This window comes from Grammomys surdaster, unplaced genomic scaffold (genome assembly GCF_004785775.1).
Source record: "Grammomys surdaster isolate TR1022 unplaced genomic scaffold, NIH_TR_1.0 126197, whole genome shotgun sequence".
Classification (NCBI taxonomy): domain Eukaryota; kingdom Metazoa; phylum Chordata; class Mammalia; order Rodentia; family Muridae; genus Grammomys; species Grammomys surdaster.
The window spans coordinates 2,445,918-2,460,885 of NW_021621002.1; the positions used below are offsets into that span (position 1 = coordinate 2,445,918).

At 40.3% G+C, this 14,968-nt stretch overlaps 1 protein-coding gene across 1 annotated transcript in view; it reads right to left on the bottom strand.

Moving 5' to 3' along the window:
• Positions 1-895: 895 nt before the first annotated feature.
• Znrf2 (zinc and ring finger 2) overlaps positions 896-14,968 on the bottom strand; it is a 76,841-nt gene continuing 62,768 nt past the window's right edge. Inside the window, exons 4-6 of the mRNA XM_028758411.1 lie at positions 14,746-14,851; positions 8,613-8,694; positions 896-5,930 (exon numbers count right to left, since the gene is read on the bottom strand). Of these exons, the coding sequence (XP_028614244.1) occupies positions 8,637-8,694; positions 14,746-14,851 (164 nt within the window). The 3' untranslated portion in view covers positions 896-5,930; positions 8,613-8,636. The remainder of the gene's footprint in view (positions 5,931-8,612; positions 8,695-14,745; positions 14,852-14,968) is intronic.

Consider the following 14,968-nt stretch of genomic DNA (forward strand, 5'->3'; position numbering starts at 1 on the left):
CTGCTACAGCCCATTACTCTCTAGTGTACAGTGGTTACTTAGTAGTTTTGTCCAAAATTAGGCTCCTAGAAGCCCGCTGTCTTTCATTACTGTGTTCCTGATCCCAAGACAGCATGGAATCAAATGCTGCTCAATGTAAAGCTGCCTGACCACCACTATCACTCAATGGTGAGGATGGGAGTCAGAGCGCAGACGCTGTCACTCCATGGCTTCCTTTAGCACGCCAGCTCTCAGACGTTCCTGTCACCACACTTTTGCGGTAAGCATATGATGGGAGTCACATACATGGGCACACATGTGTTGTCTGACACGTCAACATCACTTACGTGCAGCACGTATCTGGCTTTGCGTATATACACACCTCCTTACCTCATACAAGACACGGCAGAGAGAATAAAACTCATGGCCATAGATGCCAGAGACGCGGAGACTGAGCCCTAAAGCTTGGTTTCTTAATCACTTCTCTACAGAACCCAATCATCTTTAAATCTTGAAAACTGCTTCCAAAAATAAAGGCAAGTTATGAAACAGTCTCCGAAGGGCACACCCGCAGTGTCCAGTACTTAGTGCTCCAGATATATTTCAATGATAACATTAGCAGGTTTACATGAGGTATTTCAAAGTACATCTTTACCTACAGTCAAGGAAATAGGAAACCCTTTCGTCCATTACCATAAGCTAGTAAGAAATTTTCACAATTTTGGAACTAGCTTTGTCATTATGGGTATAAAAAAACAAAGGGGCAATAGCCCCAATTAAAGCATGGCAACTATTGAGCATTCAAATAACTGTTTTATTGTAATACACTGTCGACTCAAAGCTGTAAGGTAGAAGAAAGGACAACGTCCCGTGAGAGCACTCGCAGTGTCTACTTCTAAAGACCAGGAGAGCTGAATGACATCACTTGGAAACTTTATTAAAATATCAGTGATGAATTGTGCTGTTCTGTTCAGAACACACTAACACAGGCGGTTCCTAATACATTTTCTCTATTTCTTATGATCAATGCTTTTAGGGTCTTGTTTAACAAATCTTTCTAATAGCGGGAATTAAGAGGTATTATAGAAGAGTTGTGGAAACCACGAATAAATCAAGAGGTAAATATTGTGATTTTTCAAGCAAAGAAATCCATGTAACAAGTCATCTGCAAGGCAGAGCAATGGCCCGTTACTTAGTGCCACCGAGTCCACTGTTCACGGTCTTTTGTCCTAGACCAGAGTCTCCTAACCACACAGCTTACGTCCAACACTCTCACGTGACTACAGCCAAACTTTGAGACAAGCTCTCACACTGGAGTTCAGGCTTGTCTCAAACTCACTGTGTAGCCCAAGCTGGTTTCCAGTCTGTGATCCTCTGCCTCCACATCTTGGGTCCTGGGATGCCAGAAGTGCACAACTTGGCTGGTAAAAGAAACAGTTCTGATACCACAGTTACTGCTAACAAAATGCAGGCAGTTATTAAGCTTCCCAAATAAAGGATGGGTATGTGTCAACTCTAACATACAAAATCAGAAATGGCAGGCATGGGCAGACAGTGATAAGAGAACTGTTACCTCTGATGTCCAATCTTGAGATTCTGATGGCCCAGGGGCAAAGCTGAGGAACACACACGTTAGTAAATATTACAGTATCACATTTTTCATTTTTTTGTGGAGTTGTTAGTTACGCCTCACTGCTCTTTGCTTCTCTATGAACACACACACACACACACACACAAACACACACACATATACACACACATACACACACACACATACACACACACACACACTGGTCAAAAATTAAGAATAGTTTGAACATCTGATAACAACCCTGTGAGGACAGTGATGGTGTATGTTAAACTGAAACTAAATATTAACATTTCTGGTGTTCAACGTCTTTTATTTCTCACAGAAAGTCAACAGACTTAGGAAATCAGGTATTCCCATTCAAAACAGAATTCTTTGATTTTTTTTAAAAGTCTATTTCCTAGCATTTACAGAATATGGTATAAAGTATTAGTTGGGTACATTATCACCAACAATTTCATCAATGATTTCAGGAGTACCTCAAGCAACAGCCATTCATACTCAGCAGGATTTGTGGGACTGAGAAAGAGTAGGGTAAAACAGGTAAGGTAACTAGTTCTACCACACAGCTAAGAAAACAGCACAAGTTATATACTCTAGGAAAGATAGGAGAATGGACTCCAAAGGACTGACATGCTACAATTTTAAAGTCGAGTTAAAATCTCTGTATACTGACAAGGGACACTCCATGTCTCATCTCTCACTCTCAGAGTTTACCCCAGGGTAGACCAAACCTACACAAACATGGCTAACCTACACGTAGTGCTTGTGACACCAGCACCCTTTGCCTCTGAGTCACTGCGTATGCTCTGATGATTTGGTTTGGTTTAGACAGAACCTCCTCTGTGAAGAGTAAGCTACCTGGATCATATGGTCAACACACAGTGTGGCTATCAGTCAGATGGCAAACTCAACCAGTCTTGAATTTTAAGAGTTTGACACTTCGTTTACCTTCAGCTTCCTGCGCGGGAACTCCCCTTACTTCCCATCAGTCAATACAGAAAAAGCAAATACTATTTACATTGAATTCACAATCCTTCTTACTAAAAGGAATATGTCTTGTTGTAACATATTAAAATGATTGCTTTTTTTTTTTTGAGACAGGCTAGCCTAGACCTCACTACGTAGCCCAGGCCAGCCTGGACCTTGTGGCAATCCTCCTGCCTCAGTTTCCTGAGTGTTGGCATGAGTCACCATGTCCAGTAGGAAATGTGTGCTCCGAAACCTCACCACACCCATACTTAGAAACACAGTATGAAATATGCTCTGGAAAAGATTCTGCCATTTCTGGCAATTCAGTCAGGCGGAAATATCTTTGCCGTGCATACTGCAGCTAGGCTAAGGATGGTTATTCTGGGCTGCAGTCTAGTATCTAAGTGGAAACCAGAATAAACCATGTAAAGTTGAAGAATGCAGAAAACTGGCACTGGAAAGCCCAAACCTATATAGTCCAGCAGTCACCAGGGCTTTGTACCACGGTTTCTGCAGTTATGTAGACAAGCCACGAAGAGACCATTGCTTATCTCTTAATCATAAATCTTCTTAAAACAATCTTACAGTCTGATTTGTAACTAGGTTTGAAAGACATTATGTCTACTTCTCTAGAGAGGAGGCAAGGAAAGAATGATTTTTCAGAGAGAGAGAACAATGCTTCTCTCATATATAATGCCAAAAAGGGAATGAAAAGGTAGAAGCAGGATCAACATTGGCAATAAATTCACTATGGACAGAGTGGACTGGAGAAATCCAAGCATGTACCTCATTCTCTACACACCTGTGACCTTATCTGAAAGAGTATTTACAAAGATTCTAGAAGGCTATGACCGGCTGGATAACAGATAACTGAGGCTTTCAATTTTTATTTTGTCTCCATATTCAGTAGTTTCAGCTGAATATTCTATAATTTTATGATGGATGCTACTCAGTGTCTGTATACAGACTGATAAATATTATAAGCAATATTATATAAAGTATCACTTATAGAACATTCCCAGAATAATGAACAGAAACTGGGACATCTGAGCTTCTCTCTTCTATTTCTAAATTATTCTTTTTAGGAAATCATTGCAGACAAAACTTAAAGTAAAAATGTAAAAACTTTATCAAATTTGGCCAACTAAAAACAAAAATAAAGCAGGCTGTCTGAGTGGATTTCAGTAAGCACTGTCCAGACAAGCGTCAGCTCGGCCAGTGTCCACATCCTCGCCATGGCAGCCCTGAGCTTGAGCTCTCTCTCTCTCTCAGCACAGGAGCTTGGAGGCAGCCATAGCCCAGAAGCCATGAAGACTGTGTGAGGACAGTGTGATGGAAGGGTGAACTCAGGCAAGACACCAAGAAGTTGAGCTTAGCACGAAGGAGGTCATCTTCTGGGGAGGCTAAACATCAATTAGCACAGGGCACTCCAAGTAGAGAAGACAGCAGAAAGAATAAGTCTTCTCTAGACAATACACCAGTAGTCAAGAGCAAAGTGGTTATTCACAGTCTAAGAGCTCTTCCCTGGGGGAAATCAGGGGGAGAGGAAAGCTTACAAACTGAAAGATGAAGTAAAATGGATTCAGATTTCATGTTAACAGAAACAAACAAACAAACAAACCTAAGGAAAGACTGTTTCCCTGGAAGGAAGAGTAATCAATCTTCCTACCGTTGGCTGAAAAGAAAACTTACAGAGCTGTGCTGTCAGCTGTCACACAGGATCAGACCACTCGCCCTAACAGGTAATCCACAGTGGAACTGCAGAGGTACTGTCTAGCTCACAACCATAGGAAAGCAGGTAAGTTCTTTCCATATGAGGACAACTCCCACCGCAGCCACACCATAGCAGCAGGCGCTCCTGCACGTGCCCTTGTGAACAGGAAGAAGCAGAACAGCAGGCCTGGGGAATAATCAGTGTAAGCAGCAGAGCAACACTACAGACTCACGCCTTCCACACCCAGGACAGCTCGGCAGGACAGCAGGACTGTGCAGCCTTCACTAGACCAGGGAAGCAATGTTCTCCCTGAGACTAAACGTGAACTCCACTTCTTGACATTCTGATAATTATTTAAAAAGACATTCATTGTTTCAGCCCTGATAGCTCTCTTCCAGTATTCTTAACCATCAGATGTATTTTGGGGGAATATTTATTCACATAATTTTGCTTAATACAGTTCTTTCTACAAAGACTGAATTTAAAAGTATCCACAACATTTTCAATTACAGTAATAACACAATAAATTATAAATTAACAAAGTCTTTATATCTGCTTTAAAAATCATTTATCAAATGCTAACTTCCAGCTTATCTGGAAAACTAAAGATGCAAGCTGCTAGAAATCTGGCATCCCAATTAAATTCTGATTTTTAAAAGTATATAAAATGTCCCTCAAATTACTCCAAGTCCCACTGCAGAAGTGTTTATTTTACCCTTTTCATAAGGTATTATGTTTACAACTTGCTAAACATTTTACCCAAACATAGGGAAACTGCCTGGAAATGCAAAGCACAATGAAGTAATTACAGGAAAGGAACAAAAGACACCTGTTAGGACAGAGTCACTGTGGCCCCAGAGCAGGGACCATCAAATCTGGACTTTTCAAAGTTGCATAGCTGCAAGATGGTCACTGCTAACAAGCTATTGCACAGTTTCATTTTAGAAAAAAACAATGTATTTCAGAAACTGCAGTTCAGTAGACAGTTCTACATGTAATTAACTGAATGTAATTATGTAACTTGATTTCCTCTTCGGATGGCATTTTATATTACCCTTTAATTCACACTACTAACGCATCCTAGTTCTCCAGCCCAGAAACCTACTTTTCATACATGGGGGTGGGTGATGAGGGGGAGGGGTGGAAGAACTTCAATTATACTCTCCATTCACAGAATATTATACTGCTTTGATTACATTTCTTGGTTTCACATTGAAGAGTTTGTAAGAAATTGTGTGGTTTTCAAGTTAAGAATAGGTGAATGAAAAAACATTATGTTCGGGAAAATAAAAGTCCCCAAACAAAAAAAAAAACAAAAACAAACAAAAAACAAAAACAATAAACAAACCAAAACCAAATACACTAAAACAGCAGCTCTACAGAACTTAATAAAAAGTAAATCAACTTTGAAATGAGTTAACTTTGGCGTTTGAATACAAAATGTTTATCAGTGTCATCTATGCAGTGACTGGTACAGGATGTGCAGCATTTCAAAATCCCTGTGTATCCCTTATATGCAAGTTTGGTACGCTGAGTTCTGTGGTTCCTGTCCTTCTCTGGACCCAAGTGTCCCAGAACTCAGATCCTGGCTGAGTAAGCCTGCAGCTCTCATTTTCTTCCAGAGACAGATCTTCAAATCTTCTAGATTTCTCAAGCATCTTGAAAAGACAAGAAAACCTGTATAAAAATAAATTACTCTAAGTCATGGTCAATGATAGTAAAGAGAAGTGCAGCACCCACCCACTTCCCTGTGAACAGCACTTATCACTGTGGCCTTTCCTGCCTCCCCTGACTGCTTCAGAAATGTATAACCTATTCTGTAGAATAAAACAAGAAACGGACTCATCATGTAAAGCTTAACACAGACAGTCTTAAAAAAAAAAAAAAGCAAAAACGTAAGTCATTCCTTTTCCACAATAAATGTCGAGAACTAAGCATACACACGTACACATATACACACACCCTCTCAAACCTAAAACCATCTCCCCAAATAAAAAGAGTAAGCGACTTCATAATCAATTAAGACTATGCACCTTCACGTCTCTATTTTGAGTGGGTAATTAAATTCTTATGCTGAAAATATAATGTGGGGTCTCACTACTTAAAATAAGTTCCTTCAAGCTTTTAGAAACAGACTTTGTTGTTTACATTTCTGCACACAATTGAGTAGAAAGATCAACCTGTCCCACGTAAGTCCCCTTCAAAGCTCGGTGTCGTGTGCAGGACGGCTAACACAAATGATCTAACATGTTGAGAACAGAGATGTTGTCTGAGGTTAACACAAAGATGACGGTGACGGTGAGATGTGACGTGTTCCAAAATCCTGTAAGCTTTCTGTGATACCAACAAAAAAGGCTTAGTGATGAGACCATAACTGAAAAGCCTAGGTTTGCTGTGGTCTCAGTGTCTACTAATGCCCAATGCAGCAGCATTAGGGCCCTACAGAGCCACTGGTCACTCTTCTGCTATCCAAGGATACCCAAGGAGCAGTCATCAAAGACAGTGCCTTCTGGCACCTTGATCTAGGACTTTCTCCTGTACAGAACTGTAATTTTGTTCATGAGCTGTTTAAGGTACTTTGTTAGGCCACCTTCACTATGCTAGTACAAACTAAAAGAAGCACATTTATCTGCAGGTTAAAGGTTTAGAGATATATTTGGTATATTAACTGCTAAGTTAAAATACCTCCCTTTTACTATAGCTCAGACTGACCTGGAACTTCTGCCACCTTGCCCAGCAGAACTCTCCTTTTATTAGCACTGGTTTTCAATGTATCTCCTAAAATGCTTCAGTAATTCTCCATAACTGAGTTGATCCAGACATAGGGCAACACTTGACAGTATTTCAAAGCATCCTCCTCATTCAGAAAACATTTTTTTTCAGGCTGGGGATTCAGCTCAGTGGCTAAGAGCCACCTGGCCAGCACATTTAAAACCTTAGGTTCAAGCTCGGAAACAACCACAAAAACCTTTATCAGGGATACTAGTTACATCATTTATTAATTATCTGTGGAGGTGGGGCACATGTGTGGATGTCAGAGAACAAGATATGGGAATTGGTTCTCTCCTTCTACTATTCGGGTCCAGGTTTTCAGGCTTGGTGACAGTCATCTAAACCCACTCACTGTCTTAGGGTTATCACTGCTGTGATGGAACACCATGACCAAAAGCAATTTGGGGAAGAAATAGTTTATTTGGCTTATACTTCCACATCACTGTTCATCATCAAAGGAGGCAGGAACTGATGTAGAGGCCATAGAGGGGTGCAGCTTACTGGTTTGCTCAGCCTGCTTTCTTATGGAACCCAGGACCAAAAGCATAGGGATGGCCAATCACGAGTAATAGACAGAAAATTATGTTTACAATACCAGCACATAATACTTCTGAATGACCAGAATTATAATCCCTAGGAAAACACCTGGAATAGAGCTCATGTGTGTAGAGTAAACTCTCTTTGCAGCTGGGACTTGAGGAGTGCGTTGCTTCTTTTTATCTTGTGTGTGTGAGAGTGTATGTGTGCTTGTGCTCACGCGTGGGAGCCAGAAGTTGACAACTCGGGTCTTCCTCAATCACTCTCCACCTTATTGTTGATAGCCTCTTACTAAATCTAGCCAGCTAGGCTAGAGTAGCTGGTCAGTAAGCTCTGGAGAGTCACCTACCTCAGCATTAGGAATTCAGTGTGTACCACTGGCCCAGTGCCTTTTTTAAAAAAAAAAACAAAAACATAAAGAAAAACAAAAAAAACATGGGTTCATGGAGAGATCTGAACTTAGGTCTCGCATGACACACCCTTCGTGCTCTTTCCTTAAAGCACATGACTCAGATGTAAAGGACATACAGACAGTTGTGCACAGGCCATGTAACTGGATGAGTGTGGTAAAACTTGCTTTTTAAACTCATGGGACTTAACCACTCTGACCCTTGAAGAAGTCTTCCTGGACAATGAGGTCATGATATGTACCTCACTGTCTGACTGTTTCCTCCCAGCATTAAACGTTAGTTAAATAAACAAATGTGTTTTAAAGGACCAAGATATTATGGTTACTCAATACCTAACTGTATTCAAGAATCCAGAATAGCTGCTGGTTTTCTTTTTTTCTGTTGTTTGGGAATGGTTTTTGGTGCTGGGAATTAAGCCCACAGCTGTGATAGCTAAATGTGCATTCTAACACCGAGCAATACTCTTAGGCCTCTATAGTGTATCCTTAAATATGAGTCTTTATATTGCAGTCTTACAAAATATCTAGAAAACACATGTACGTGCGTGCACACACAGACACACTAAAAAGGTTGAAAAAAATGAAAACAGTAATCCAAAATAACATTTTATAAACCAATTAAAAGAAAAAGGGACAATTACCCATAACACAGGAATCTGGTGTGCTTAATCTGAAGGGTGCTCTGGACAAGATCTGTTTACTTCAAACCATTCATCTATGCAGCTAGAAAAGAACGAAATTAGAAAAGTGAAAATCCTGTGTATAAGTATATCCTAACAGTTATAATAAAAATACCTACTATTTGACTTTACTGTCTTTGGAGGGGGAAAAAAATCAGTGTTTTTGCTGATTACACCTAGAAGAAAGACGTTAATTATACTTCAGTTATTCTACATTATTAAGGGGGAAAATCCTCACAATCAATTTTAAAAATCAAAACTATTCCCTCAGAAAACTATCATTTATTTCATCAATATTTAAGTCAGAGTTAGAAAAGTATTTTCTTTTCAAAATAGTTACATATACGCCTGCTCAGGTTGTCTATCAGTATAATAAAAATAGATTTACATTTTTAGTCCTTGGCATTATTGCATAACATTTAAAAAGTCCACATTTCTGTGTAATTATTGAACCTTTAATTCTATCCTGCTCTGACATCCATAGATACACAGACAAAGATACCATTTATAGAGCACTCATGGTCTTACTGGAAATTATATACAGAGTATATATAAGTATCCTCTTTGGACTTGTGTATGTGCATGCGTGTATATGAATGTGTGTACACATGTGGAAGCCAGGCACAACCTCAGAGGGTTCTTCAAGTGCTGCCCACCTTTTCTTATTCAGCAGGGCCTCCCACTAGCCTGGAACTCACTAGGTGAGGTAGTGAGGCTTGCAGAGCAGAACAGTGAGTGCCAGGGATCTGCCCACCTCCAGCCCCTGAACGGAGATTATAAGCGCTGGTCACATACTACTTTTTGTTGTGGGTTCTGAGAGGATTGAACCCAAGACCCCATTCTTGCAAGACAAGCACTTTACTGAGCCATCTTCACAGCCCATAATTATTCCTAATATACATCTGTACTGCCCAAATCGGTAGTTATGTAAATTCATGAGATGAGTTGACAACAGAATCCCGTTGGAGTGGTCACAATAGTGACATGTGCAATGGCTGCTCTACTCTCAGCATAGATGTAACACATTCCCCTCGATGTACAAAGTTCAAAGTCACGGTGCTGTGGCAAATCCACAATCAAGACCTTCAAAGAACAAGCACCTTGGCCGTGAGCTTTAAGTTGCTAAAGTGGATTCAAACTGCTTCACACTCTCCTGGAGGCACATATTAGCTGCTGCATGCTCAGAAAGCCAGGCTAGCTACCGATAAAGTGCTAAGTAAGAGCCACCATTCTCATACCCAACAGATGACAACACTAGAAACAAAAGGTAAAGTGTGCCAAGACTTCCAAATGCTTTAGCAACTCCTGAGGCCACTGTAATAAACATCACACCCCATGTGGCTACAATGTGCTTTCAGTCTGGTATGTACCACTGAACCCTAAAAAAACCCTCCCACCTACATCTTAAAACAAAATGCTACATGTAACTCCTGTAACTGAATAGGACTTATGCCGGCTTCAATGAGGTCTTACTTTATAGCCATGTAATCTGTGGTCATGATGGGAAGACAGTAAGTAACTTCAAAACCAACTTCATGTAAACTGATATCAATCCACACAGTTTCTATTGTAAACTACCTCACTGGTTGTTTAGTCTGTGACATCCTTTCTCCTAGCTGTCCCAGAAGAAAGTCAGTATTCTGAATTTAGTACATTTTATTCTTAGGCATTTTCTTACTAGATAATTCTAAAGGCATGTATTCTAAAGACATAGTGTTACCCCATATTTAAAAACTTTATATTAGTGATACCATAAATATTATGCCTCATTTGCCTTCCTCATAAATGCTTTTAAATTTGTATTGCATTATGTAAGTGTAGCACATGTATTTGATGTCAAATAATCCCAGCTGTTTGGCTCCTGAGGCAGGAGGATGATAGCTTTAAGGCCAGCCTAGAAAAGTTGGGTGAGATCCTGTTTCAAAATAAATAATGACAAAGAGTATATCACAATTTATTTATCTATTCTTTTATCTATTCTTTTACTATAGAAATTCTCAATTATCTATGGGCAGTCTCTGAAAGGTCATACAAAAAAATATAAATTAATTCTGTCACTAATTATAGTTTGAATTGGCTTTTTAAAAAGTCACAGTGAGGCTTTCCCAGTGCTGGTTCACACCCGGGTTTAGATGCCTTAGACCTTTCCCCTCCAATTGTGGGCAGTTGTAGCTTTCTCTAGACGTTTGCTGTGGCACAGACTTGAGAGCAGAACGACCGACTTGTAACATACACCTGGCAGCTATAGCTGCCCAGCAACTACACTGATCCTCTTCACGTAACTGCTAACAGTCTTTCACTTTTAAAAATGTTTTATTATAATTTATGTATTTATTGCTTGTGTGTGCTTTGGTGATCATGTGGTGAGCACAGCCTACAGGAGCAAGTTCTCTCCATCCACTTGAGATCCTGAGGAGCAAACTCAGGTTGTCAGGCTAGGGGCAAGTGCATCTGCTCACTGAATTCATCTCAACACGGTCTCCCCACTCCTCCTTTTGGTTTTTCTTACAGATTTTCAAGAAGTTACTATTACTCAGGTATCTTAGGATGCATGTATGTACGTACGTATGTACCTATCTATCCCATCCACCCGTCCGTCCATCCATCCATCCATCCATCCATCCATCCATCCATCCATCCATCTATCTGGTATGGGGTCAGGGATTCTGAAATAATAAAGTATTGCTATATTTTATGCTGATCACAAATTGGAGATCTTTCTGCATCAGCTTCCTAAAGACTGGGATTACAGGTAGATACCACCATGCCTGGCACGATGCATGCTTTTTAATAAACCTTTTTAGGTTTTAAAATCAAAACCTAAAAGTAACAGGGTTTGATGGCTAATATCAGATTAAAGGAAAACCATACAACATATTTGGTACCAGAACAAAAACATGTTGATTTCTAATGAATACTGTACTTTTGGAATATTAATGAGTTTAATATCATATATAATTAAGAAAGAATCCAGACTGATAGGCCATGAAGACAAAAGTCAATGCACATAAAGCTTAGACCTGTGACTGCGGCCCTTTTGAAACACATAGCCTGATGGGATTCTGAGCAGGGCCATGGGGGATGAGCGCCCTTTCAGCACTGCATCACTGCATCACTGCATCACTGCATGGCTTGTTCCCATCCGCAGCACTTACGCAGCAGCACTTATGGTGCTAGAAAAAGTATCAGGTGGACAGAGTATTTCCATGTTATTACACCACTATGTTTCTGTGTTGACTACATACATTATCTGCCACAGCAACTGACTAAAGGACTGTTCTATTTCAAACAGAAAACTCTGTTGTCACGTTCAGAGCCATTCCCACTATTTCTACCTGAAATGTAAATATGCTTCCATCTGTAACAATTTGATCCACCTCCTACGTGTATCTCTTACATCTGACTGAGTGTACGTAGGTGTGGCATGTGTACATGAGCCCCTGGATGTCAGACGAGGGAGGGCGTTACAAGCTCTGGAGCTGGATTACAGGAGGTGAGCCACCATGGGAGTGCTGGAGACACAAGCCAGGCTCTCTCTCAGTTGCTGAGCCATCTCTGAGCACTCCTTAAGCTTATTTTGGTGACATGGAGGGAGGAAGAATATATCTTAAGGAAAAAGAAAGTTCTTATAAAAAGGTAAAAACATTCCTCATTTTTTCCCTACTTCCTTAGATTTTTTTACAGTCCAGTCATTATCCCCTTCCTGGTCTGAGGTCTGTCCTCAGTTCATCCCATTTCTCACCCTCCTTACCCTCCCTCCACAGGTCTCTCCACTCCCTGGGCCCTCAAGTCTCTCCAGGGTTAGGTGCATCTTCTCTTACTGAGGCTAGACCAGGCAGTTTTCTGCTGTATAGGTGTCAGGGCCTCATATCAGCTGGTGTATGCTGCCTGGGACAACCTAGAATTTTAATTTTAAACTTAAAAAAGGGGATTCAACTGTTTTTTTTGTATCCGTAAATAATTGATCCCAGCATCATTTACCAAAGCTTACTCTGTCTACAACACTGTAACAGTACCTCTAGTCAAATGTTTTCATTTACTTAACTTTTATTAGTGCTAACATTTCCCAAAGTTTAATGCATTTAAATCCACATAACTAGATAAGTTTGTACTATTATCCTTACCTTAAACATTCAGAGACAAAAAGATCACATAGTGAGTTAATCACTGACTGCAGCTCACATGTCCCTGGGTCTCATGCCGTGGTCTCCCCCCCACACAGGCTCATGTTCATATGGACTCAGTCTGTCCTTTGTTTTATTTCTGCATCTCTCAGGACATGTGCCAACAGGGTTATTCTTCAGGAGTACGCTCACTGCTCTTTTTGGTCCTTCACTCTTAGTCCATATATATTTTTAGAAACACTGTGCCCAGTTACATGAAAGTAGGATTTACTTGGGGCAGCATATTATTTTTATAATACGTTTTCTATATACAATATGATTTACATGTCTATTAATCTTAGATGCCTTATGTTTCAGTAACTGTTGGGTAAATACACGAACATATACATCCATCAGACTGAATCCGGGGCCAGGGATGCACTTGGTGGTAAGGAGTGGTAAGGAACACTCGGCACGTGTGAGACCCTGAGTTCTAGTGCCATACTGACAAGCAAAAACAGACATGGAAAGTTGGAAGCCAGGCACAGTGACACATACCCAACATCACTGTCTCAGGAGGCTGAGGGGGGACACAGCTGTGAGGGAAGCCTAGGCTAAAAGGACATTTTGAAGCTATCCTATGCTATACAGTTAGATTCTACCTGCAAAAATAATGTCAAAACTTGGCAAGCTGCAACTGCTCAACGTTTTTGTATCTTGACTAATTTCTTTTTTTAAAGTCAGGCAATTTTTTAAATAAACAAGATAGTTTATATCAAGATAGACAGATAGATAATCAAGAAGAGTTCTGTATTTACCATTACATAGTAATTCTAGTCTAAGTAATGCTTCCTGTGATGGTTTACTTTGTGTGATGTCAGTACACATTGACAGGTTAGTCATTAATGACCTAGATACAGTTCTCCACCCTTTAATTCTGTATTCATCTGCAGCTTTAGAGCAAGTTGCTTATCAATGTCACATTCTAACATTTTACTTCTTGTGTTTATTCTTACGGATAGAATGAATGCTTGCTTTGGATTTATTTTTGGGTTCCCATTTTGTATTGTTCACTCTGCTTTCTCCATGTTGCAATAGCCCCCACTTTTAAGTAAAATTATACCTTATTCTTCTTCTTGGTTCCAATGCTACAACTTTCTATTCCTTTAAAATTTAAATATATTTTATCATTTAATTATGTGTGTGTATGTAGGTCTGTGCATGTGAGTGCCAGTGCCCTCTGAGGCAGGGGTGTTGGGTTCTTCCACCTACAGCCTCTCCCAGTGCTGGAGCTGTGGGTGGTTGTGAGCTCCTGGACCTGGGTGCTAGAAATTAAACTGACCCAGATGTGCTCTCAATCCCTGAGGTAATTCTCCAGGCCCTAATTTTCTATTCTTTTTGTAGTTACCTTAAATAGTGGTTGTTTTTGTAATAGGGTCTCACTGCTAGGCCGGGAACTCAGCATGTAGACCAGGCTGGCCTAGAACTCACAGAGCCACCTGCCTCATCCTCTTGCATGGTGGAATTAAATAAGAGCCCTTCCATACCTGGCTTTGTTTTTTTTTAAGCTAAAATTGGTCTGAAAGCAAGAAGAATGTATGAAAAACAACTGGGCTTTAGAGTCAATGTGCTAGAAGTCCCACTCTGCGTGAACTCTGCTTGGCTTGCCATTTGCTTAAAATACAAATACAATAAGACAGTCCCATTGTCTTATTTCCCAGTTGTAAACTGAAATGGCTGCTGCATAGACACCTGCTGACCAAGCGGAAAAACACTTGCACAACACTAAGTGGTTTAAAAATGGCAGCTATTAGGTATAACAGATGCATGTTTAAATTTGATCTGGGCAAGAGAGATAAAGGGAGGTGGAGTAAGATCCTGAGTAGAAGAATTTGCATGAAGAAACCTTTTAGCCCTAACTATAATGCTTGAACTAAGACAATAATCATTTTGCTTTGCTATCAAATGAATTAAAGAGCTACCACACGTACCCTTTATGATATATACACAGGCAAGGCAGTCGGGCTATGGTGTCTCCCTGCTGCAATTCTTCAAGGCATATTGCACATTCCCCCGCATCTTTACTCAGCACATCCTCTGTGAAGAAAGAAAGAATTGAGTACAGCAAAACTAGCCATCAACCTGAAAAGCAAAAGACAAAACCCAAACCCACCAATGACTGCCGTATCCTCCACCTACACAACCTCATAAACC